Raw genomic sequence first — 21,173 nt, forward strand, 5'->3', positions numbered from 1 at the left:
CTGTTAAACATATACTATGTAAATATTTTCACATCCGATTAAAAATTGCACCATAAATAATATGCTATTTGTTATAAAATGTTTTTATCTATTTTCCGATTTTCAGTCAATGTGGATATTTCTAAAAAGTCAAGCGGGGTGATCCAGACAGAGCAATCCACATTATCGGTTAGCATAATACAAGAGTAATTACCAAGCAGCTTTTTGGTCATCTGTATGTCATCCCGTCTGTGAAGCAGCATGTTTTGTGAAAACACATTATTTTCACTAGGCCTCTCAGCCAAATGATTCCCACAGACAGCAGTATAATTTCAGCAATTAATTAACGACCTTGCCATATTTTGCTGGATTTCAATGCCCTATAATGAGCAGAAAATTGGCATGTTTCTAGTTACTGTTTATACTACCAGAAATATTTAGTCCAGTGCAGTAAATATTTTTCAATTCCTTACAATTTCTTTTTTTACTGGACTGAATGTAGTGTAGGGGTTTAATTAACGATCTAACTTCCTACTATTTTATTGTGCGTGTGAACGTGTTGGGAATAAAATACATGGTATGATTATATGACAATACAAATCCTTGACGCCTTTGCTTTCACACGGTTATTGCAAATTGACACAAACAGAGCTAAAAAGCTGCCCACTCTGTATGATGATTGCGCCTCCATTCATCTTCTTTGCAGAGAGAATAGGATGATAGCCAAACAAGAAGAGAACAAGCAGAAACAGAAATGAGCATGCTGTGCGGTTCCTGGAGAAGAGGCACAGCTGGAAAAATCACTTGGGAATGTCATCGCAACATAAGGCTGCCATCTGATTTTTCACCTCCCACTCCACATTCAAAGGCGAGGCTCGCTGATTGCAGCCGTGATACCGGAGAGCAAGTTGAAAATAAATCCCTGATGTTTGTTCATTTGTTGATATTCGATCCATTCTGGGAAAAGATACTTCCTCTTCACCATCACAAACACGCACTGATCTCCTACGACCTTTCACCCAAGAGGTTGTTTATATATATATATATATATATATATATATATATATATATATATATATATATATATATATATATACGTACATACATATGTATGTGTGTAGATATATGATACAGTGCATCAGCTATTGAACTGCAGTTATACCTTTTCTTGTGTGTTGTTTTATCATCTCTTTTCATCATCTCACTCCCATTCTGCTTAGTGACAAGGGGATATGGGCACCCTACTTTGTTGCCATGGATACTACAAACACCCCACATAGAAAATTCCAGGCAGAATAGTAAGTGGCCAATTGTGTCTGTTTACTATCCAACAAACCTTAGGATTAGAGACATTTTCTTGTCAGAGGCATAAACTATTTTTATGTTTGCCGGAGAAGAGAAGGGGGTGGAAGTGAGGAGGGGGGAGAAAAAATGAGGAGGGGGGAGTCACAAGAGGCACAGATATGAAAAGAGCATACTAATGTTGTATGTGACAGGTTTCTCCCGGCTCAGTGAGATGAGAGATCTCAGGAACACAGGAGGAAGGGGAAGAAAAGAGACACTTGCAAAGAAAAAAAAAATCTCAGGTGCTCAGGGCTACTGTACCTCTGCAAATGAAAGAGAGCGTGACAGAGAGAAGACAATTTCAAGTCCGGCTAACAGGGAGCAGTGACATTCGTTAAGAGGCGACTGGGCGTTTAGTAGGGCCCTCTGCAGCTAAATGTTTTGAAAAGCTCTTTCGACGTGTGCATGCGTGTGTGCTTTTTAGATGAATTGACAAACACTCGTGTAATACCTCTTCCTAATTTCTTCCTCCCGCTCTGAGCCTCAGAGAACATAACCCCAGTGTGCAATGATGTCATTATGATACCATCTGTTTGCGGCGATGGCAGACGCAGTACACACTTCAACCCAGGGGTGTGCATGCGATAGTGGATCAGATAACATGTAAGAGGGCGAGAACTGACGGCATTTGTCGACTACGCGTCCGTCGTACATTGGGCCACGCATCCCTGGCGAATGTTAAATGTAAAATTAACGGTGATTGCTACGCTGCAGGCGGCTTTGCCTTTCTGAATCATAAGCAGGGTCGGGATTCAGCGGTCGTCTTTCCTGTTCAAAGGCTGCACGCCGCACCTTAACTGGACGAGCACTCTGGCTGTCAAGGTCATGAGAGAAGATGCTTGATGCGGTTTATGCTTTTAGGATGCAAACCAACAGTCGCTTAGATACAGATCAGAGAGGCCTCCGTCGGCCACTGACATTCCTTTGGGTGGAACCATCCTCATTAACATTCCAGTCAGATGTACAATGGTCGTGCAGGTACTTGAAGGCTAAAATTGGCTTTGTGTGTTTGTTACTCCAGTGTACCCTATGTCAACAACTATAAGTTTTTATGTCCCAAGAGTAAAATTATTCTTATATGGGTCTTTGAGTTTCCGCACTGCACTCTACAGTTGTCCTATCTTTGAGAAACAACCCCCCAAAAAATGGCATGATTAACAAGCCATCATCAAAAAGAAGACAAAGAATTCGAGTTGCTCTGGAAGAATGAGGACATATGCGGTAAGGCTCCATGTGATTAATTTCACAGATCAATAACGATATTGAGTTGATTAACTATGTGCACTTCTGTCTGTAGCCATATCTGCTGAAGCGTTTTGGCTTCTGTAGTAGATGTAGACAAACAGCAGGTACATGTAAAAGCGCGTGGGCAGGCGGTGTGCAATGCATGCATGAGCAGGCAGAACCAATGTAGCAAATGAATTTGGAGGGCCATAATGAGAGATGGCGCTGGGCTCCGGCCTGATTTCACAGCCGCATCATTAGGGCGAGGCGGTCCCGGCCCCTGAATGAACACACACACACACACACCAAAGCACAGCAGCCTTTGCAAAGACGAACAAGGTCAATCGCATTGCTGCAGTCTAATGAGAGTTGACATGTTAAGAAGGAGATGTTCTGGGCTTAAAACGTGAATTTGTGAGGAGCGTTTGGGTGTCGGAATCAATTTTGAATCATAGGCAAATACTGACATGACAAATATTGTGAATGTGCAAACTGGCGCACGTCACCCTCTATGTGACCTTCGTGCACTTCCGACCAGGCAGGTGTTGAGGCTGCGGGGTCCGTGTTGACGAGGGTGTCGTGAAGTTATTAACAGCATGTCCAGCCGTCATAAACGAGTCCGACTGCTGCAGGCTCACAGTGTTGCAGCTTTTGTTGTGTGTGTGTGTGCGTGTGTGTGTGTGCGTGTGTGTGTGTTTGTGTGTGTGCGTGTGCCTGTGTGCAGTACAGATACGAAGTTGTAGTTGTCACGTTGTGTTCACTGACTTGAAGGGTACATATGTCCTGGGCTGGAACTAGTTTTAAAACGATGGATAGATTGTTTTTTTTAGTATGCGTTTGCAGAATTTCATTTTCTCAACAGGTACTGATACACAGTAATAAAAACCATTACAGCAGACAAAAATATACATTCGGACAAATGTGGTTGACAATGCTGTCTCACGGTAACAAATTCAAAAGAGCGTCGACTCGTTTGTGAGTACTTCTGCATCTGACCCTTAATCAACTGGAAGTGCCCCGGATTTATTGATGATGAATAGATCTGTGGAATGAACAAATAAATAAACCTTTAAGTTTGAGGATTATCAGTGGAAATTTGTAGCTAGCAGAGAGGCATCAACAAACCCGTCGTAATTAGAGCTCTGACCTCTGAACGTCTGCAGAAGGTTCTTACATTCACACCAAACATGAATACTAAATCCTAATCCTGCAATGTTTATAGGATTGGTGGGATGGAATGATGTGCTGGAAATGACCATGTTGTGAACTGATTAGACTCACGGCTGTGGCCGACTTGAGCCAACACAGTCATCTGTTATATAATAATAGGGAACAAGAGAATATGCTGTAATGTACGTTATTTAGCCCAAATCATTTAATAGCATTGTAAGAGGTTTTGGTGTATTGCAATTTAACGTAGTTTAATCTTCGAGATGGGTAATACAGATGCTGAAATACTCTTCTATATCTGTCTCGCTGTCAATAACTAGCTGACAAGCTAGACAGATGCTAATATACTTTTCTATATCTGTCTCACTGTCAATAGCTAGCTAGCTAATCAGCTAGCTGTGGTGGTATTTATATCTAGCTGTCTATCTTGGAATGTACAGTACTTCTCTATGTCTGTCTTTGTCTTGAACTCTCTCTCTCTGTCTCTCTCAGTGACTTGGTGTAAGTCCAGATGGCTAACCTTAAAGACAGCAGTCTACAGCTGTGCTCTCTCCCACAACTCATTTGATGACTAGCAACATGGGATACATCTGACATTTGTAGTGACAGCTCGAAAAGCTTGGCAAAGAAGCAAGGGTGGTCGGTAATCACCACGGTGACACCATAAGAGCGACGTTTAGAGACCTCTCTCAGACATCTAAAGATGAAATAGATGAGTAAAGCACTACATCATCGTTTCCTCTCGGCAGATAACTGTCATTGGAAAGCGGCTTCCATCACAGTTGCTGACAGTCGTGCTGGTGACAGTGACGTCACATTTTCCCTGAGCAACAGAGTGAAAGGATTCAAGTCTCCCCTTTGCTCGTTTCTCACCTCAGATGTTGTTTTTTATACACAAAGAAGGATTGTTGAGAAGACTTTTGTCAATAGATGCTTCAAATATTTCCCCAAGCTGCTTCAAATGTCTCCCCGAGTGTCTTGTTTTGGACCATATTCTCGCTTCAGTTGAAATAATTCAATTGTAGAAATGATACAACAAACAACGTCCTTCAACTTCAACGAGAAATGCTTGAGTTGAAATCTTTCAGTCGACAAAAATACAAGAATTTTCTACCGTTAGTCATTGCTTCGACATCATATTCTCTTCTTGAATTAAATGGAATCAATTTAGACACGTTTGAGCCATCCAGTTTTCTCTCTCTAAGTAGATACCAAACTACAGTCATAACGTATTAAATCATATAATTGCATTATGCATGTATTTTATCATGTGAGCACATCAGCTCTCTGATAGATTTGCCCAGAAAATCAAGTTAATCACGGCATTGGAAGCAATAACGAGACTCGTACGCCACTCGACAAACTAACAAACCCATTAACCCGCGCGCTTGTCTCCAAAACCATACCTTCATTAAACAGTAATTCAGAGCAGAAAATGAGATCGAGGTCCTTGATGCTTCATAACAAACAAAAAAAAAAACAATGCTGGGAAAGGCAAGACATGATGAAAAAACACATTTATAATATTGTCCATGACATGAAATCTGATAGTTGATAATTACTTTTAGATTAGATGGCGAAGCAGACTTCATTCTCGCAAAGCCTACAGTGAGTTTCTGTAACTCCGGGAAGCAAAGAATGGTGTCATCAATTCATTTTGCAGGTTTGTCATCTTTGCATTGGGGAAATGTGACAAGAATCCTGGGTAGCCCGCACTACGTGCCCCCCTTTTTAATCCAATCTACAGTGGATGGCTTGTGGTTAGTTGTGGGTGATAAAGGTGTCTTCTTAAAGCTACAGCATTGTCAAGGGTCTCAGTAAATCTGTCTTTTTCTAAGCACTGCATGTTGGGAAGGCCTCTTATTTTATTTTATATGACACAAGGGCCAGAAACATAACAGTCTTTCCACTGGCCTTGCATAAACTCCGTTCCAGATATTCTCGTAAAGAAAGAAACAAACAGCCATGTGATCCCATCCTAAGCCTGCCACTACAACCAATATCTCGTCTCCCTTGTTTTAACGAACATTTTGACCAATAGAAAGGTAAGCTATTATAATGTATTTATATTTTGTCCCAAAAAATACGATGGGTGCCAATTTTGTCATGGTTAGAAACTGTAGCTTTACTAGTGTCGATTATTTCGAAATCAGAGGCCTGAATGGGGTCAGTGTGACTGTTTTCAGTCGCCTACCTTCTCCGAAGACAATTACAACTACCGTAACAACAGTAATGGCTTTAGGTAACTGTAAGTTTTCAATTAATTCAAATGGAATGTGGGTAATGGGAGCTACTATATATATGTGTGAGACATATATGACAGGGCCTCGAGAATGAAATTACAGGAATAAGTATCAGCAGTGATAATAATCATCAGCATTAGTGTCAGAGTAATGAATATCCCCCTCATCAGTGTCACATGATCTCCAGTTGCTATTTAGAAGAAAAGCTCAAATGAGATTTAAACACAACAAGAGTGGCGGGCTGCCGCCTGGCGAATAGGCTTTGTTTGTGTTTTTTCATTTGCATGGGAGCAGAGGAGTCGCGTCCTATTCTACTTTTTCCCTTCGGCCCGCCACTTTGGTCAGGAGAAGCTTGGTTTTGATTGTAAATTCACATTGCTTGTGATTCTAACATGGCGCTTCACATTCAGGCAGCATAGCGACATGACAACACGCCTCTACAGCCTGGTGTGAGAATATAGATACGTTTTGAAAAGGTTGACATGGGGGAGCGAAAGAGAGAGAGGGACGATATAAAGGAGCTAGGGTGGAAGGAATGATGACTTCCACAGGTGTGCATCTTCTCCTTTTCAACCTCACTATAGAATCCCATTTAAAGGCTGAAGCACCTGTCTAAAAAATACTTTTGCTGCAAATTCTGATGTGGAGAAAGAGAAGAGCCCACCACAAAAAAAAAAAAACACTCTTGGTCCAATAGGAAGGTTATGTAAATGAAGTTTTAACCCCCACCCTAAAACCAGGAGTTCAATTCATAATTCATAAGGATTAAAGATGAATTTCATATGAGGCTACGCCCTCTTCGATTGGCCCGTTTGAAATGCTATAGCTAAGAGAGCTTCATCGATGATTATGAAGAGACCAGATCCTATCTCTCTGACAAAATCAATACAGCTCCTGGTTTGAACAACCTTGAGTTGCTTCGAGGAAAATGCTCTCCGTATGAAATATGAAATTCCCAATGCCACTCACTCCGACGGCTCACTAACCACTTTCAGGGTCGGAAAGAAGACGTACGGTACCTTCTTTACTTACCACCATAATTGCACGCTTTTATTTTTCAATGGATTGAGGAGCTCTTTTTGTTTGCAGCATTTCCAAACACAAATTAAGGAAAGTTGTACATCAATAGCCTAATTCAAGAGGGATCTGATGCAGAATGAGGAAAGAGCTGACCAAAATAAGTTATTGTCACATTTTAAATGGGTATAACGGGGCAAAAATATTCATGGTACTTCCTCTAAAATACAGCAATCATAAGTTTCAAGACCATCGGTCGGAAACTGTGAACAGGGTTTCTATTTCTATTTGAATTAGTCTTAAGAGCAGGTTTATTAATTTGTATTAGTTATTTCAATTTTTATTTTTTTTATTAGTTTTGAAATGACTGTATATGGTGTGTCGATCTATCTGTAAAAGTTTTTAAAGTACTCTTATTTGATTATGTTAACAACAAGGTTTTATTTCAATTTGAGTTTTAGATTATTTGTTAATTTTCTTTAACTATAACATTGTGACTGAAATGTACTCGTTAAAATTGCAATGATACAATAAGGGATGTGTAAAATGACCTCCATCCATCTTGTGTCAGTTATTTAATAGAAATCAATAGTCTTGTTGCTTTATTGTTCTCTAGGACAATCCTACCTGAAAATCTGCATCAGATTGCTGACGTGCTCCATCTAAGATGAACCTTGAACTTGGGTACCTCAATCGATTTGTTGATTTAAAAAATGTATAAATAAATGTATACATTTTTTTGCATTTCATAAAGTCAGTATGACCATTCACTGTCCTTTGAGTTGTGTCAAAATATTTTTTTGTTCACTTATGTGAGTGATCCACTGGTTAAATTAGTTCAATAGGATAAAAGTGACATCCAAAAAATATATACAGCTATGGTGACCTAAATATCTAATAATAAAACGACAAAGTCATGACTCATCGTTTCAAGGAAAAAAAGTAAAAAAAATAAAATAACAAGAACATCTTTGATTTCCCTGCTCCGTTTCCCAGAAAGAGTCAAAGGAGACGAAACAATAAATCCATTAGTGGCTTTCCCGCTTCAACTTTAAGATGAGAAAAAAAAGAGAAAAGCTACAAGGCCATAACAAGCAGCTCGGCCTTCCAGAAAGCAACAGCAGGTCACTCCAGACTTTATCACTGACTCCATGATGCAATTAAGCATGGTGGTAGTGCAGCCATGGTTCTGCTGATTGAATTTGAGAATCCGTGATCTCTTTCTGGACAATACCCCGGAGATTAGGCAAGAGGGACACTTACACAGCCTCAAAGTACAATAAAGGCAATTGTCACAGCCTTACAACTCTCAATGCATTCTTTCTTGTTAGGTCCAACTCTGAAACTTTTTTTTTTCTTTTTGTGCAGTTGTATGTTTTGTGTGTATAGTTATATAGCTCAGGGGTTGTTATCTCACAAACACAGAGAGTAGCGAACAGTTTGTTTTCAAACAATGCACATGCACCGTCGCACAGCCAAAATTAGCACGCCAGGGATTGCTGGGAGGAAATCTCTGCAGGGGTGAAGTGACTTTTGACATGGGCAACAAAATGCCAAAGAAAGGGTCTGAAGACTTGATAAAAATGCAGAGCACTGAGAAGAGGCCCTCTGAGTGCAGCAGAAATAATCCTTCCGTCATTTTGCACAGGTTGTAAAAATGCAGGAACAATCAGGGTGAAGACGCAATGAAAAGAAAGGAAAGGTTTACTGCCATTCAGCAATTTGAAATTAAAAAGCTCACTAGAGAGTCAAATTTGAATAAAAGTAAGACACCATCAGCTGCTGAGATCAAACTTTTCTTGGCTAATACAAAAATCCATTTGAAGTGCGATGGACGTAAAGTTGCATCATATTGTGTTCCCGAAATCTGACCAGAAGTAGGAGCTGAGATCCAATTACAAAAGTCAATCACTGTGATATCAGTGGGATGAGGCTCAGAGTCGGGTTTGGCCATATGGCATGTTGGGACAACTGTGGTTAGCGCTGTGGGCTGAAGTTAAAAAAACACTCACACACTCACAAACACACACACACACACACACACTTTTGCAGACTTACAGGAACTCTGGCTTACTCATCCCACATGAGGAGAATGGAATTACCCCATACCATCAGTCCAATATGTCCAAGCAATGATGCCATTAGGAGGCATTTTTGCTGACATAGTCCTAAAGTTCCTTTTATTGGTAAGGATACAAAATGGATGCTACCATTTTTACAGTAAGAGTACTATGCTCAATCTACTTCCAGTCACACATCTTGTAACTTACTGTTTGTTATAAGACACTCTGCATCTATTTACGATTATCGTCGATTTGATTACACAGGATCTGAATTAGTCTCACTTTAACAAGGCACAAAAAAAAAACTCTGTGACGCAGGTGTTAACTTGAAATACACAAGATAGTTGAACACACTCCTTACTTATTTCCATCCATTTTCTAAACAGTTTGTCCTCATTAGCGTGACGCCTCTGACTTTGGCCGAGAGGAAGAATTGTCGATTAATTGCAAGGCACGTAAAGACAAAGAACTCTTCACGCTCACATTTGAACCTTTGGCCGCAGCCAAGATTCAAACCAACACAGAATTTCGATGACATATTAAAAATGTAATCTACTGCAAATGACCATGTCACAATAGAAAAGTTGATCACATCCTAGCAAAGAGGAGTCACACTCGGCCTTATGTCACATTTTCGAGGGGAAATATTTGTTCCACTTTCTGGAAGTCAATGTAATGGAACTTTCTAACCATGCTTAGTAAATTGCTGAAATGTTTAGTGACAGCTGCTTCCAATTGAGAAGCGCTGGAAAAATACACTGATGATTTGGAGATGCTTTTATTTTGAAAGGTATCTGATTAGAAGTGAATCCAGACCAATTAAACTGAATGCAATTTAATTTGATTGAATTGAAAATGGAGGGAAAACTAGAGTGTATTGTTGCGCATATATTATACTGCCACCATTCATTTTATTATTTGATCAAGTTTCTCAGAAAAGCAAGCCTCCTGGTGAGCTTGCTGAGATCAAGGTCAACACGATGCTTGTGCTTTGTCGAATGGCTGCTAATTAGCATTTTTTTTTCTCACTCATCTATTATTGCTTTATGGGGGCTACACATAAACCGTGGTCCATCATTACACATAACATCTTTTAATTACATTCCATTGAGCTTTCCCAACTTTTATACGATCTGGATAGTTCCTGTAAAAACAAGAATGAAATTCCCATTTATCTTCTTGATTATTGGACTTCAATACACATTTTCAAAATAGGATTAAATGTTACATTATTTATTATTAGTTTAACGTTACACTGCATTAACAAAAGCCACACACACAAAAAAAAACAGAAAGCATCATAAAACATTAAGGCATGATGCTAAACAATGCTACTCCAATGTCAAGAAATTCCTTGGACGGATGTTGTTACTCAATGGGCTTGAGACAGCAAGCAAGTCCTCAAGAATGGTCATGATAAAAAATTGCGATCAATGAAATTGGCAGACTCACACAAACGTACACACAGCGCCATTTATGTCGATAAAAGTATTGAGTAGTCAATTCATTTCAATTTGCACATTAGCTTAGCCACTACAGAATCCTCTTCCTGTCCCCACACGATCTGAAGTTGACGCGATACTCAACTTCTAACGACTCGGCTTACCCTCAAAATTGCTATGAAGTAAATAAGCATTAACGATTTTCTTTATTACCAGTATTGTTTGAAGAGTAATTTGAGGTAATGTGTTATTTTCTGTTAAAATGAAAATCTTGGACCAGGTTAGAGTAGTCTTTGTGCCGCCGAGTCTTTTCAATACTTGTGAAAATGGATTCCGTCCAAGCCCTTCCTCTTTTGTGCTATCTTTCTACTATCCCTCTATCTTCCACCACATCCATTTAAAAAAAGAAGGCCCTGCATATAAATTACGCAAGGCAGTTTACTGTAAGAGTCCACCGGGGAAATCGAAGAGGAGAATAGAGAGGGGGGGGGGCATGGGGGTTGAGTGTAAAACAGAGTTATGGGAAACAGCAGAGGATGCAAGGCAAAGTGCATAGAAAGATGGAAAAGATCGAGATGGTGGGAAGAAGTGGGGTGGCAGGAGGATTGTTCAGGAGACGAGGGGAATAAGTGGATGCGAGTGGGGAGGGAGAGGATGTTGATCAAGTAAAGGAAATCAAATGAGTAGTATAAATTGGACAATTAGATCAAGTTTCTACAGTACGGACAAAAGTTTCTCGGCCTTGAAGGGAGAGCAACAGCAATGTGTGACCATTCTCATTATTTTATACAAATATAGTTACATAGTTACTCTTATCATACGCTGACACAACACACTGAGCTCAGTATTTCTCCTTGACACATTGACACAGAAAATTCAGGTGATAACAGAACAGAAGTCTACCTTACAAGGACATGTTTTTCCTTCCCTCTTGTTCCCTGCTAGTGGACAGTATAAAACCTTCTGATCTGGAGTATGACGTTATTGTTTCGTCTGCTAACGTGCCTTGTGTACTGACCCCCATTAAACAACCCAAGATCTTGCAAATAAAGAACCAACTGTTACTCCACATCTTTGTTTTCCTTGCTCAACGACGGACATCTTGAACAAAACGCAACAGCCTATTTCCACTTCAGACTAACAAGATAGACAGGGGGATTGAAAATCCAGGGGAAACGTGCCCATTGCTCCAGAACAAAGAGATCAGACCATATTGTTACAGTCCTAAAAACTTGACGCTGGCTCCCACTCCCAGTCAGCTGTAGAAAATATTTCTAAATGATGTTAATGATTTATAAATCACTGATCTATAAATGATCAATAAATCGGTAGGGTTCTAGGGTCAGCAATCTCAGGTCAATTAGTGCAGCCCAGAAGTCAAAGCTAGCTGTTATGTAAATACTCAAAAATAAGCTGCCCATAAAACATTGGCAATAATACAAACATAAGCATCCCTCCATTTGTCTTGTCGTTTGAAGCAGGTATAATAGATAAAAAAGGAGTTTCAAAGTTTCCTTTCACCACTGGATCAAAGGTGTCTGCTAAGTCTGAAGTGTAAATGCTTCTGAATTCAGGTTTAAAACTATGTTTCTCTAACCGCCCCCCCCCCCCCCCCTATAATGAAGGGATTTTAGAGTATTTTAACAATAATTGTTGTTTTGGAACTATGTGAACCACATTGAGTTACCTTCTCTATGAGAAAGGCAAAAGAGGGCTTGCCTTACCTTATTTTGTGCAAACGGGTCGTTCTGAAATAGAGAAGGGCCACTCCGAAATTTTGAAGAATGGTGGCGGGAGGCGCGTTGTACTTTTTGTCGAACCAAATGTTTTGAGTGTAGACCATTGCATCAATGTGCCTTTGTTAGCAGAAACAAATGTGTGTTGCTTTAACTTTGCAGCTAGTAAATGAAAGGTTAATAGGTATTTTCTTTGCCGTCTAGTAGTGTTTGGTTGCTCACTGCTTTCCTGTCTCGGCTACTCCTCCTCACTGCAAACCAGCGCAAGGGCACAAACGGGCCATTATGCCGACAGGCAGACATGACTTCCCTTCTCTTTCGCTTCCGGCTGCTTCCTGTGCTTCTCAATGAAAGCAAGTGCAGAAGGCAGTGAAGTGTAAAGAGACCTCTGTGTCCGCCATCTCTCTCAGACAGAAGTGAGAGCACGGCCGACAACAACAACCACAACAGCAGTGAGAAGCAGCGCTGCAGAATTATTCATGAAGAGCTCAGTCTATCTACGAAAGTCACTCCCTCCCTGCTTTCAAAGCCATCCCGTTCATGAGTTAGCTCACAAAACTTTACCCACCTGTTTGGAGAAAGGAAGAGCCCAAATTACAACTATCAAAGTGCCTATTCTCTATTTTGGTTGAAAAGTTTGCAGTTTGTTACAAGCGGAGCTCTGTTACCAAAAGCAACATCCGTGTGACATGTCAGTCGGTGCAAAGTGCACATGTCCAGGATATTAACATAGAGTTTTAACTGATCAACTTTATCACTTGGAAAACATCTGCAACCGTGACTAACCGCAACTAGTTGGGCTGCACAGAACATATTATTTCAAAGAAAAAGGATATACTTTTACACTGAAGTTATTTTCTGAAATGTACATATAGTGCTGTATAATTAAAATATAATTACTTCCCTCGGCCTGAGTACATGCGGGTTTCAGTTGGTTCCTTATTGTGTAAAGAGCGTAGTTTGAGACCTGCTCTCTATGTGTAAAGTGCCTTGAGATCATTTGTGTTGTGAATTTGCACTTTCTATAAATAAAATGGACTATAGAGTTTAGTGTGCTTGTACCTTTTAAAAAGCTGCTTAACCAAGAGCTGCTAAACTGCCAGCAGCTAAATTGCCTTTCATTGTTCTACAACAATGACAATAAAAACCTATTTTATCCTAATGGACGGTGTGCCAAGAAGAAATGTCGATTCTTTAAATGGCATGTTTTGTCCATGAAATCTTAAAAAAGCTCTCTCAATGAACAGTATGGGGAGATGGAACAATACACAGTATATCACTCCATAAAGGATTGATTGATCGATCGATCGACGGTCTGTCTGTCTGTCTGTCTGTTTGTTTGTTTAAGGGAGACTAACAACATGTGGATTTGACTTGACTTTTTAGTGATGCAAGAGATCACCTTTTCAGTTTTTATTTCTAGGTATTTATAACTGGATCTGATACACTTTTGTGTGGATCCCACTGAATTGTGTGTTTGTGTGTGTGTGCGTGTGCGCGTGCGTGTGTGCGTGTGTGTGTGTGCGTGTGTGTGCGTGTGTGTGTGAGAGTGAAGCTGCAATTGTAAAGCAGAGAGAAGATGGAAAATCAATCGCAACTGGAAAGCCCTCAAAATGAAATAAACTATTGGTCCTCTATGTGATACGAGTTGAATGGGTAGCTCAAGAAAAACAGCAGTTGACAACAAAAATATTTTGAGAGCTGTATGGGAAGTCTAAATGACTTTTTTTGACTTCAGCAAGAACCTCCAGAGGGCAGGAGTGAAGTTATCGCAAGTTACTGTTTGCAGAAGACTTCATGAATAAAATCGAAGCGACTACACAAGAAGATGCAAACTTAAATCCTGATTAGGAAGAAAAATAGGAAGGACAGGCCCGAATACAAAAACAATACAAATATCCTTTACAAAGTGAGAGAAAAAGAAAAGAATGACAAGTGTGCTCCAAACTTTTCTTTCAACCAAATATTTCGTATTTTGTTACAAATAATCCTTTCACCTAAGTGACGTATGAGAGCACGTCAAAATGAAGCTGAACTCTCTCGTCTAATGTTCATCTTCTATTGTCAAAGACAGACAATTTCAGTCAGTAGAATTTTAAAAGTGTCCCTGATTATTATCATCCCAGATTCCCGTGGCCCCGTATACCCATAACGTCCTTTAATAATCCCGCCATCCCACCAAAACTGGCAAAGAGAAGTAAAAGTTGTAGTAGCTAGTGATCAATCCAATCCTGTTAAGGATGGTAACTCCACAGTTCAGAGGTCACAAAGCTCCGAATCAAGCGCCGGTCATAATGCGCCCTGATGGGGACACCCCACCCGTGGAACTCCCCGGAGGCCCTGCAGGGCTCGATCTAATAAATGTGGGTCACACTGAGCTTTGTGTGTCGATGTGTGAGTGTGTACGCGTGCTCAAGACAGTCAACTCTCAGACGGCATTTAGATAATGACCAAAAAGGACTTATTTCTCAAAGGCAGCCGAGCATGAAAAGGAACCCCCCACCCACCCACACACAAATGCCAACAAAACAAGAAACGCACACACGTAACACAAGTCGACCCTCCACCTACAGAAGAAATAAAAAATATGAATAATTCAATAGTGCAGAAGCAAATATCGCAAATATTCACTCGGTATTGCTTAACACCTCAAGTGTCCCACTGAGCTGCTTGCCGTGCACTTCCACACTGCGTAGTGGTTTACAGATCCCTGTGACTGGACCATGAATACTTCATGGATTTCCTGAAAACACAAAGCCCTGTGGAACTAGCAGGCAAAGTGTGTGGGTTCCTCTGCAGGTCACTGTGCCAGAGTGTCTCTGCTCTATATTTACACAAAAGCAACCTTCTGTATGTCGATGGATCTATGTGTACGTTTCCAGTGGAATCAAAGTCGGTTTGTATGTATGTAATCCTGTCTGTGTATGCGCATGTATTTATGTTGATGTGAAAAATATGCGTGCCTTTGAATGCACATTGGAGGGGGGGCGGGGGGGGGGATGCATGTGGCATTTCACTCTGTATGCATGCATGTATGAGGTTATAGGTATGATTATGGTTGTTTTGCAAGCCTGGGTGATTCAGGTGCGTGTTTGTGGAGGTGAAAAAAACAATCTTTTCATAGCGTGTCACATGTCCACCTGCAGTGACCAATGCTCAGCCTGCATGAAGAATATATTCAGTGTACCAGAAGGATCATGATGTCTCACACTGGGCAGGGGATGGGGGAAGGGTGTGTGTGTGTGCTTGTACATGTGAGGGAGACAAAGATGACCAAACTGTGGCTGACAATATGTGCACCACATTTGCAATTTCCGTGTATTGGGGGAGAGGAATGAAGTGGGGGGGGGGGGGGGGGGGTAATAGCAGGGGTGTAGACAATGGCGAAGGTTATTTAATAACAAGCGCAAAATGCTTCATTCTGAAACTGAAATTGTGCCAGTAGACTCAGTATAGGCACACACTGTCTCTCTTTTGTGGAACTTGACATATGGCGCACACATTTTCTCCCTCAATTTCAGATCCAACTCCTCACGCCGGCAAATTGCCACACCTCCCCTCATCCTCACGCTCATCAGCCCCCCTTCTGTTTCCTCGTCACCCCATCTCTTCCAATACTCCCCTCTTTCTGAAAGTCATCTGCTCGCTAAGCATTAAGCAACATCGCGGGCCGCTTGTAGAAATGAGAGTATACAAATGATTTGTGGCACCGGCGTCCCACTGGCGCCAGCCTCTGTGGTTGTTGGGGGTTGTTGGGGGAGTGGGGGGGGGGGGGGCTAATGTCACTTTCACCTTGTGTTTCTCTCGCAGGCCTGTGATGATTATTTTTTCCCCGATTTTGTCGCAAATGTGTTTCAGGCAAGGGCCACCATGGGAAGAGAGAGCTCAAGAGAGAAATGATGTTTGCGAGCCATGCAGTCCACTTTGCAGTAGTGTGGAAGTGGAAGCAGGGGGGTAAACAAGGGAGCGAGGGGAGGGAGGGGGGTATACACAAGGGGAGATGGAGCAAAAAAAGGAGAGAGGTGGGGGTGCATCTGCACAGTGACCTTTCTCTGATTCAATCTCGCTGATGAATCCTAATGAAGGATTTAATAAAATCACAGTTTACAATCTATCTCAGCATCAAAGCGTGCAATCCAATTCAAAACACATACCCGTCTACATTTCCAATATTGCCGCAAACAAATCAAACCCTTGGCCGTAAAATAAGTGAGCAACCAATCAATGTGTGTGCGGAAAGCGGGGCGAGAAAAATTTGCTATGCTGAAGAGTGAGTGGCTGGCACATTCGTTCCAGCTGTGGTCTAATGTCACAACTTGTCATATTCATTTGGCCTTCTAATGAGGCTAAAGTCAACAAGGTGCAGCACACACACACACACACGAGTGGAACGGCTGCTGTGGCTAATGACTAGAAATGAGCAAAGAGGACTAGATGACCGAGAGCGGGTAATGAGAAATCTTTTGAAACTTGAATTAAGGGCAAGCGGGATGGAAATCGGCTTAGCAAACATGTCGTTTCGATATGGCATAAATAAAGTAATACTTTTACTGACACCACCAAAAATGTATTCAGGTTAAAGGTGCGTAGCTGCCTGCAAAGTAAAGCACACACGTTAATACAACCATTGAATGTATAAGTACAGTACAATATAATGTACTAAGGTGTGTGTGTGGGGGGGGGGGGGGGGACGAGTGACTGAATTCTTTGAAACAGTGACATCTGCTGTTTGCACATTGAACTGCAGCCACATTTTTCGGCGAGATGGAGCGCGAGCTCCATTGGGCAACTTAATGCTGGAGGAGCCACTATTTATTATCAGTGCTACTTGGGGTACGCAACCAGTTGTATGGGAAAAATGCTACATTAAATAAGGGAAAAAATATGTGCATTTGTGCTCTGAATAAATTTCACGTTTTGAGTGTACGTTTTCCATGCGCGTATAAACAGTCCACAATCCATCCCAACACAACAAGATTTGACGCAAACAATAAAATAACTCATTCATGCATTTTTCTTGTCACAAAAATTCAATATTTTAATTTCAATATTATTGTGGTACTATTTTTGCTGCATATGATTCCAAATCCGCAAAAAAGAGCCCGACTCATATTTTAGTATAAGACATGTCGGCCATCTAGCGTTGATTGGTGATATTACAACTTGAAACTATGGTCAACACAAGCAAATTCACAGTCCAGCATTTAGAGATTCATATATATATATGATGAGACCCCCCTCCTCCATTGCATTTTCCACTAACGTTCTATACTAAGTATTATACACAAGATAATTGAATGTTTATCAGCATTTTTTGGAAGAATTCTTGCTAGTAACCTAATTATGTGGTCTGGGATTTGGGCTGCCTGAATAAGTGGACCAATATTTTTTATTGATGGAAATCTAGATGGTGAGAAGTATCTTAAAATGTGGTGGGAAAATATTTATTTTTATTCACGCTAAACAAGGATGTTAACTTCCCTGTTTACTTTCACCAAGTCAGACTTCCACCTGACTGTGGTATTTATGCCTCAGTGGTTTGATCATCAGTTTCCTGCTTCTTAGATTGGTTGGCGTGGCCTCCCAGATCTCATTCTGCTTTTTTTCTTTTTTTCTTATCTTAGGGGGCATTTGAAGGCCAAGGTGTATCAGGAAAAGATACAAAACATAAATCATGTGAAGGAACCCATCACCAATGTCATTACAAGCATACAGTAACTCCAGCTGAGGTAATAGATGTTTTTCAGCAGTGGAGAACACGCTTTGAAATGCATTTTTATAACAATGGTAGTCAAGTAAAGCATATCATATAAATACTTTTTTTTCCCTATGTATGGAAAATAATGGGACACCCTGTATATGCATGCACAAACAGGATATTCCATATCCAACCTGTGTTTTGTGTAGCTGCATCTAAAAGCTATAATTACGTACACTCGGCGTGACGCCGTATACACACTGCTGTTCTGCACCAAATATACATCTTTACCTCTGTGACATTACCATTATTATCATCCTTATGGCTATTCTAGTTTGCATGCTCAGTTTAACTTTGTGAGGGATTGTCTGCAACGGTAATGGGATCTGTGAGTGTGTGCCCAGTAGACTGAGTTATGAGTGTGAATGGAGTGAGTGGTATTTGACCATGTGCATTGTGTTTTATGAGATGAGCAAGCTTTAATGACTCTGTCACTAGTAAATGGGCTCTGATTTGTAGCGCAGCTGTCGCCCAGCACCGTGATCAAGTGAGCCTTCTGGAGAAACAAGCACAGATTTTCATAGTAAACCGTGAACGCTGCATGGCGATTGAGACCCTGGCGGGGGTGGGAAAAAAAGTCTCATTAACGTGCGCTATTGATATAGAAAATAATTGCAATTTGAAGTCTAATCAGAGAGAAATCGCAGATGTTCAGATGCAGGTGCCAGTCAGGGCTTACATTACACATCCAATCAATGGAGCTATTCCTCTGAGGTGCCACTTTTCCATTATTTTTCATTGGGTATGTGGCTTAAATCCCATTTATGTGGATGCCATGTAGTTGGAGTTGTGTTATTCATGAACTAACCGTACAGATGTAGCAGGCAGATCAAAGGTAGAAGCTTTTCTTTGCAATAATTCAGAAGTGAATTGCGAGTCCTCAGGGAAACATGTTTTCATTTGTCTAGGATAAGGAACTAAAATGTTGCAGGGGTGGGATGTAATCATAAGAAATGTGTTTTTTCAATTTATTATTCATGTTGTTGTTTTTCAGTTAAATAGCTTTTACATTGATTATACACTGTTGAGAAGCAAGTCATTCTCGCTAATTATTACCGTATTTTCCGAAGACTATGAATCATGAATCAAAAAGACTATGGAGCATTATTTTGTGATTATAAAGTAATGTGTTGCGTCTGAAGTTGAAATAAAAAAGATAAAATGGAGAATGATGATATGATTTGGATTAAAAATCTGACATGATGCATTAATGGTACGCCTTATAGTCTGGTGCGCCTTATATAAGGACATAGTTTTAAAATGGGCCATTCATTGAAAGTGCGCCTTATAGTCCGGTGCGCCTTATGGTCCGGAAAATTTGGTATATAGAAAGTGTCTCAAATTTACCAGCTAAACGTCACATGAAAATCTTCCAAAAGATTTGCAGCATTGGTGACTGCGACTTACACAAGCATCCATGTCGTAGAAAGAAATACAAATGCCCGTTCAGTGTGCCAACTTCATTTAACTGAGCCAATTCGACTCCCCATTATGTGTGAGATAGTATGACAGTAGTCTGGCAGTCATTTTTCTATTGTGATCAGTTTTGGTCCACAGAGACACAGCTTCATCTGGATGACCCCGATATGACATTCATTCACAAGTGTTTGACTGCCTCACTTTGCTCATAAGTTGTGTTGAGCACCAATTTTTAGTTACCATAAAATTGAAGACTTGTGATGCACTCTGACAATGGTCTATATATTTTTTTTTATATCCGTGACAGGGTCCACTAAACACATTAATCACTCATTCATTCATTACTCAATTTATAATCTCAAGCCTTTTTCCAGGGAGGCAGATATACTGAAAACCCCTCTAAAACTAAACTCTCAAAGAAAAGTGACTTTCCATCATCCATCATCAGCTTCTTACCTTTCTCATAGAAGACAGAATCCTCCATGGCTTGGTCACAGTGAAAGAGTGTGAGAGCAGTTATTGGTGACCCGCTGACTTCAAACATCACCATGTGCCTAAATAAGAATCCTAAATGAATTTCTCTCGGTAGGTACATTAAGCGTTGGATTAGAGTTGTCCGTTCACTCACAACAATAAAGCACATCTTAAAATTGTAGAACACATTTGAAACATATTGCGTAACATTTATTAGCATGACAGAAACTTACCTTTGCATTTATAAAGTTTCAGACTAATGCTCACTTCAAAGTAAATCCTGACTTCTGCTTGTCAAGTTTTCCGCAACTTTTCTTCAGTGTGTTGTAGAAGTTGAAAGAGGTGTCTTTTCTTTTCGTTAAAAAAAAAAGAGCTCTCCGAGCTGGCCATTCAGCACAACAAACTACAGCTAGGGCATGTGCCATGGAAAAATACATCATACACTTAATATCATGCAAACATATTAGACACATGAATAGTACTAAGTATTAAATAAGGTAAGATTTCAAGTGAACGCTTATCGAGAAATAAACCTCTTCTATGACAGAGAAGTAGTCCAGCTGTAAAAAGTTCCATCGATGCAGAAAAAAAAAAGTTCTGCCCCAAGCTCTTGGTCACACAGAGTTCATCATTGTTCTGTTGTGTGACCGAATTGATGCATCTCCTCAAAGCAATCATCTATTTTCTGTAAAGTGGCCACTTCACATCTTATCACAGCAGCAAAAAGTCACAAGATCTGCTCAAGGCAAAGTTCAAATTCTTTCTTCAGCACTTGGAAATCACTATGGCATGGCATATCCAGAAAATGAATGATTCTCTGTGAGAATGTTACACAAAAGCAAAACAAACTCACGATCTATTTCAAAAAGTTAAAAAATAGAGCTCACCTGTATTTAGCCCGTAGGTGTTTGTTGGCGACTGGCGTATGTGAAGGGGATTTGCAGTGATTTTCCTAAACAAACACACATCAAAGAGCACCTGCAATTCAAATATTGTATGAGACGATCACGTGAAAGACAACGTGGAAAAAACGCAACCAAAAAAAAAAAATCCATTTGCCTGCATTTGAATAAGACCCAATGACCTGAACGTTCATGTGCCTTGAATTGAATCAGGTTCGTTCTGTTTTTTAGATCACTTCAAAGCACAAAGAAAGATTCTCGATTGGTATAATGGTCACCTTACTTTCCAAACTGCCTACTCTATGAAGACGTAAAAAGCAGTTAAATGAATGTTTACTGTAAACAGTGTGCGGTTTTAGGTGCAACAAAGAAAGTATGCCCTCGTGTGGCTTGAAGCTTTAA

At 40.4% G+C, this 21,173-nt stretch overlaps 1 protein-coding gene across 3 annotated transcripts in view; it reads right to left on the reverse strand.

Moving 5' to 3' along the window:
• LOC133170215 (myelin transcription factor 1-like) overlaps window positions 1-21,173 on the reverse strand; it is a 67,243-nt gene that overhangs the window by 45,544 nt on the left and 526 nt on the right. For all 3 annotated transcript variants that reach the window (XM_061302950.1, XM_061302968.1, XM_061302959.1), the window contains exons 2-3: window positions 20,757-20,847; window positions 19,852-19,949 (exon numbers count right to left, since the gene is read on the reverse strand). In XM_061302950.1, the coding sequence (XP_061158934.1) occupies window positions 19,852-19,945 (94 nt within the window). In that variant the 5' untranslated portion in view covers window positions 19,946-19,949; window positions 20,757-20,847. The remainder of the gene's footprint in view (window positions 1-19,851; window positions 19,950-20,756; window positions 20,848-21,173) is intronic.

The sequence above is a fragment of the Syngnathus typhle genome, linkage group LG2, assembly GCF_033458585.1.
Source record: "Syngnathus typhle isolate RoL2023-S1 ecotype Sweden linkage group LG2, RoL_Styp_1.0, whole genome shotgun sequence".
Lineage (NCBI taxonomy): Eukaryota > Metazoa > Chordata > Actinopteri > Syngnathiformes > Syngnathidae > Syngnathus > Syngnathus typhle.